This window comes from Somniosus microcephalus, chromosome 11 (assembly GCF_052327205.1).
Source record: "Somniosus microcephalus isolate GS21.2 chromosome 11, FLI_Smic_1.0, whole genome shotgun sequence".
Taxonomy (NCBI): Eukaryota; Metazoa; Chordata; class Chondrichthyes; order Squaliformes; family Somniosidae; genus Somniosus; species Somniosus microcephalus.
This window is the reverse complement of record NC_140997.1, coordinates 148,817,061-148,823,060: the sequence shown is the minus strand read 5'-3', so window position 1 is coordinate 148,823,060 and position 6,000 is coordinate 148,817,061. Positions and strand designations below refer to the sequence as shown.

Genomic DNA, 6,000 nt, shown 5'->3' with positions numbered 1-6,000 from the left:
CTATGATTCTATGAGTTGTGTAAAACTAGCCTGCGGGAGTTGTGTAAATCTAGACTGAGATTTGTGTAAAACTAGTCTGTGGGAGTTGTGTAAAACTAGGCTGGGAGTTGTTTAAAATTAGACCAGTTGTTGTGTAAAACTAGACACTGGGCTTTGTGTAAAACTTGTCTGTGGGAGTTGTGTAGAACAACATTGTGGGACTTGTGTAAAACTAGTCTGTGGGCGATGTGTAAAACTAGACTGCGTGAAGGGATAATTACTAGTCTTGTACGCTTCGGTGAAGGTGTTGACAATGGTTTGGAGTTCAACCTCCAAGGTTGCGCAGACGCAAGCATACTGTCTGCATACTGTAATTCGATGGCAGAGGATGGGGCGACCTTGGATCTGGACTGGAGGCGACGGAATTTGAACAGTTTCCTGTTTGTTTTGTAGATTAGCTCCACCCCAGTACAGAGCTAAGGGGGAGATGGAGCATTGCAGCAAGGAAGATTGAAAGAGCGTTGGTGCAATAAAACAGCCTTACTTGAGCCCGGTCTGTACGTGAATTGGGTCTGCGATGGAGCCGGTCAGGAACACGGCTTGCATGTCATCGTGAAGCAGAGGACGATGACAAACATTTGAGGGCAGCTGAATTTGAGGACACTCCATAACCCCTCACAGTTGACAAGTGTCGAAGGCCTTTGTGAGGTCAAAGGCCATGTAGAGCAGTTGGTACTGTCCCCTGCATTTCTCTTGTATTTGACGCGCGGTGAAGATTGCAGTGCCTCAATGTAACCAACGGGCGAAGTAATGGTGCAGGGCAGGGGAGGAAGAAGAAAAAAGTTCCAAGTATAAATGACAGGTAGATGTTTTTTAAAAATGGTAAGGAAAGAAATTACTCAGTTGGCTCAGAACAAGCAAAGGGTAGTTCTAGGTGATATCAGGATGGAAAGCAGTGTCATTTTTGCTTGCAGTACACATAAATGATTTGGAAATGAAGCTTAGCTTGCTAGCACTGAAAACATGGTGGAAAGGCTTCAAGAAACAAGCACACCTAAAGAGGGAATTGGATACATTGTAGAGATAAGGAAGAGGAATAAGCAACAGCAGCACAAACCTAATAGACTACAGGACATGGGAAACTGGTCAGGGTACTAGTGAATAGATAGTTTAAACTAAGTGTAGCAGGAAAGGCGGCAAACAATATACAGTATTAGGGATAAAGCACAAATCTGAAGGGAAAACAGAGACCTCATATAGATGGCCTCAGTTGGGACTACTGCATACAATTCTGCTCCCTGTAGTACAGCAGGGACAACAAAACTGATACAGGGATTAGGTGCTTTAGCCAAGAAACTAAAAGTTTACATTGAAGAGGCTGCTTGTAGGAGAGTTTAAAATTTTCACAGTACCAAAAAATAAAATCACATGCATCCTTTTATCAGATGCTGATTGACGCATCTAAATGGAGAGTCCACTGTATCCACAGCCACCACAATAACCAACGTATGCAGGAAATGTCACCGTAATGCAGAATAACTAGGTGATCCTTGTATTAATGCATCTTGCGACAAAGGATACTTCAACCCATTCCTTTAAGAGATCAAGTATGCTCTGGAAATACCAAACATGACAGCTATAGAAAATCCTGTAAGTTATATTCTTAAATCTTACATTAGCAGAGGTTAGAAGATGAACTGTGTTTTGGTTCAGACACTTGCAAAAAGAAAAATGAACAGCAAGAAACAATGGCACCACATTTTTATTGACATTTGTTTGGTCCTTTGACAATTTGAATACCATTGCTCATTTCTGGGAAAATAAAATTTATACAATTTTTCTTCTATATAACAGTGTATTGCACATTGATTTTGGTAAACTTTAATAGTTCAGCATTGTCCTGTATATTAAACATCCAGCTTTTTTTTTTTTTGAGTAAATACTTTTATTTGTAAGAAAACGATGTTTGACAATTAACCTTACACAGTGTTAAAAATGAGGCAGATCCAATGTGCTTTGTTATTCTCTACCACCGCACCCAGATGGGTCAATTATATAAAAAGGTGCAATAGAATCATCTAAAATGTTAAAACTTTGGCCATCAAACCTTGACATTTGGCACCTTCATTGCACATATAACTGAAGGAAGATTCTTATGTAATTCAGCCCTGTGCCCCGATCAGGCTCCTTCTTCTCTCGCCCACACACAAAAGGCCACAAAGTCTGAAGGGAACTGGAAGTTTCCTGATGCTTATACAGAGTTAACCACTTGATTGTCCTCTAATTTTTTTTCTTCTTCAAACAACAGGGAGACTGCTGGACAGATAGTTCATCCAAATAGGTCAATATGTCGTTTGAGAAGGGAACAGGCAAACATACTCCAGGAATATTAATTAGACTGCACAGATCTGTCCAAGTTATTTTTGGTCGTTTCTAGGTTTGAAATTTCAGTAACCCAACATTACCAACATCTGGGATTTTGATCCAGTTGAGAGTATACATTCAGTAGAAAAATTAAATAAAGTCTTTAAGAGAAGACAGCCTGATTGTGCAGCACTACTGAGGGGAGAGGGGAGAATGCAAGTTTGAGCCATGATTTCACTACCTTTGGTTCCCAGTCTTGTTCTACCCGTCAAGGGAAAACACTGAACAGAAATAAGGTGCTTCCTTATTTGGGGGAGATGGGGAGAAACATAGAAGATAGGAGCAGGAGTAGGCCATTTGGCCCCTCGAGCCTGCTCCGCCATTCAGTGAGATCATGGCTGATCATCCAAACTCAGTACCTTGTTCCAGCCTTCTTCCATATCCCTTGATACCTTTAGGGAGAGAGTGAGAGAAACAGGGAGGGAGAGAAAAGTTACTGAAAGGAAAGCCACTCTTGCACATCTGGAAAACAGTGGATTAAGCACAGTGTGAGCAGAGATGTTACAACAGGGCTCAGCTCTTGGTCTGAAAATGCAACACAGACTGAAAGTGACAAAGTGCTGACTCGTGCCATCACCAAAATTCAACCTATTGGTTTCTTTTGCATTCCCTCTGTCCAATCTCTGCACCCCGGCTCAACTTCCATGTTAACGCACACGATCATCATCTTGAATGACACAATTTTTGTTCTTCATTCAAAATCTCAAATCGCCAGCTTATCAAAGGTAGGCACACTCTTCTGGACGACCCAGTCAGACTTTGAAGTAGTTTCCTTCCTCCACCCTGCCTGACTCTAGTGAGTAGCAGTGTGACTGAGCACATCCAATATTTCACACGTGCTGAATTTTCAGTCCCGATGACAGAGAGAAAATGCACGCACAAAAGAAAGTGTCCCAGTTTAACAAGAGCTGCTCACGTACAATGTAGACCAGGAAATAAGCAACCAGGTGGGAGGAAGTGTAAAAAAAACAAATGCTCCACATTTTGCTGACAAGGTTAATAAATATTCCATTGCAACAGCCTAATCTGTTCTTTGAACCGCCCCAACCAATGTCTCAACTTACCACATACAAAACATGAAATGTATTTCAGTAATTGCCTGTCATCTACAGAAGATTAATTTACATCACAGGTAATTCAGAAACAGAAGTTTGACAGAGTTCACCCGGGATGCACAAGACCAAAGAATGGGCAGTGCTGAAGTTTACACGGAGCATTAATAAACCACCAAAAGTGCTAGGAAGATTCCAAGAGCAAATGTCATCAAAACTAAACGGTGACTATTTTAAGATGGTACATTGAGGGCAACATTCTGGAACATTGTGCAACAGCAGGGAATGCTAGGATGCGGATTTGATCCCAACTCGAGTTCTCAAACTGAGCTGCATCAATACGGGGGAGGTACTGAGCAGAGTTCAACACACCCCTCCCCCTTCAAGAAGTTGAGTTGCAGATGGGTTGTGGGGTCTTGGGGCTGAGGATGTGATGACATTTGAGCGGTTTTTATATTTAAAATACCGAGAAGCAAAGAAGCTTTACTTTCTGAAGACAGATCACAAGGAATCATCCACAAAAATAAATCAAGTTGCGGTTGGCGAATATACTTCATGATCATGGCACACCATCATAACAGTGTTGCCATCCTCTCTCAGCCACGAGCCCAACCATCTAATGGGCACTGCATGCATATTAGACAGCTAACTGAAATCAATGCAGGTTTGATGCTCAGACATGAGATGCCACTAGCTACTTTTGGTGAATGCATTGATTGTTACAAGGCACATTAGTCAAATCCAGAGCAGATTACACTTGTCTTTTTCCATATCTGGACACCCTGCACCCAATACTAGACAACTGGAAAAAGTGCATGAATGGTCTTTCACAGTCCAGATCGTCACACCATTTCTTGGTTCTCACACCCATGTGCAGCACATACATTAGTGTAAAGATGGATTCTGTAATGTGCGCTGAAACTTATTTCAAATTGTTGTACATTTAAGACAGTAAATTATACAAATATTCAAATGGATTTAAACAAATACCTAGCATAAATCTTCTTACATTTTATTTTTTCCTGGAAGAGCCCTGTAGTCAAGCGATTAATCCTATGCCTTCACAGAAGACACTATGCACCAAAAACCCACCCGTTTAAACAAAAACATTTTCCCCCCCTGCACAAAAGCAAAGGTTAGAAGTAATATCACTATTGCAAAGATGAAATTACATGTCCTAGAAATGTTTTCAGGGAAGTTGTAAAAATCTTAATAAATAAATGTCAATACATTTCTACACAAAAATAAAAAGTTGCATAGCTGAAGGTTAAGTCCCTGCATATCCATGTACGAGCCCTTTTATGAGGTCGGTTTAAAGAAGTCCCACCATCTGGTCAATCTGCTGCATGTAAACTCCTTTCAAGGGCAGCGCATATCTCCGCTCACTGGGGACTCTGCTGCACTGTGGAAACATTTTTTTTTTTTTTTTTTTTATAAAAGCAATTAGTTTTCATTACAGTAGCATCCAAAAAAACAATGTATCCTCACAAAAGTGATGCCAAGATAGAATAGAGAGAGATTAACTTTGTCGAAACAAGGTGATTTGCAAATGGCTGCATTTGTTTTAATTGTATAAAGATCATTAACCTACATCCTTGTCAAATTGGACAGCTGCAAGTAGTACACTGATACTACCAGCAGCTTCAGTACCCATATACAGACAAAGAACTGGGGAGGGAGAGAATGCGCACATTCCCCTCAACCAGCACTTTCTCAATCGGATACACTAGAAGCACCCCCCACGCTGATATCCCTCACCTCAGGAGAAAAGGGAAAACTCAGAACAGGGAAGTACTCAATAAATAAGCCTGTGCTTTTTGTTTTATGAAGTGTAGTTTTGCCCAAAGCTCAGGTAAAATATCCCTTTCCCATTAATTCTCTCACATTCAGACAATAGGCAATACACAGCAGAAAGACTACTACATCCAATACAATATGGGTTCACTTCATTTGCCGACTTTACTCTTCGGTCCATCTGATTAGCAATACTTTTGACACCAATCAATAAGATTCAGACCAATGATCCAATAACAACACCAAAACATACTGGTGAGCAGTGGGAGATTTGAGCCTTTGGAGCAAAATCAAGCAAACCACCAAGGCAAATCTGAACCAGAGAGAGAAAAGCCATTCAAGACCTCACATTACAGCATGTGACAGTCTCAGGGTGGAGGGCTTCACAACATTAGTCTGGAAAATACTTCAGTGTCCAGGAGTTAGAAAAAAAGGGGAGTTCATTTTTATTTTCAAAATCACATGCGTCTTACTTTACTTACATTAATGCTGGAATTGGCAGGTCTGTGGTCCAGCACTCTAGAGTCATCTACAGTACCCTCCTCTTTAAAAGAGACATCTTCCCAAGGCTTTTCTCTGAAAAGTTTATCTACTGGCAAAATATGGCCCTCTGTTGTGAAAATGTATTTGCTCCCAGATCTGTGCAATGGGTTGTCTTCATCAAATAGCTGATCATAGTGTCAAAAGAAAGGGGAGATTAAAAGTTGGTTCCATCCACACAATGAACACCAACAGCAACTAGAACAGAGTC

General features: G+C 40.9%; 1 protein-coding gene across 3 annotated transcripts in view; it reads right to left on the bottom strand.

Moving 5' to 3' along the window:
• Positions 1-1,723: 1,723 nt before the first annotated feature.
• edem1 (ER degradation enhancer, mannosidase alpha-like 1) overlaps positions 1,724-6,000 on the bottom strand; it is a 50,942-nt gene continuing 46,665 nt past the window's right edge. For 2 of the 3 annotated variants that reach the window (XR_015080017.1, XM_086001371.1), the window contains 2 exons: positions 5,732-5,917; positions 1,724-4,857 (listed from right to left, as the gene is read on the bottom strand). Coding sequence is in view for 2 of the 3 variants with exons in the window: in XM_086001371.1 (XP_085857497.1) it covers positions 4,768-4,857; positions 5,732-5,917 (276 nt within the window). In the remaining variant the exon portion in view is untranslated. Of the gene's footprint in view, positions 4,858-5,731; positions 5,918-6,000 lie in introns of those variants that run through there. The other variant, XM_086001373.1, reaches the window with a different exon arrangement.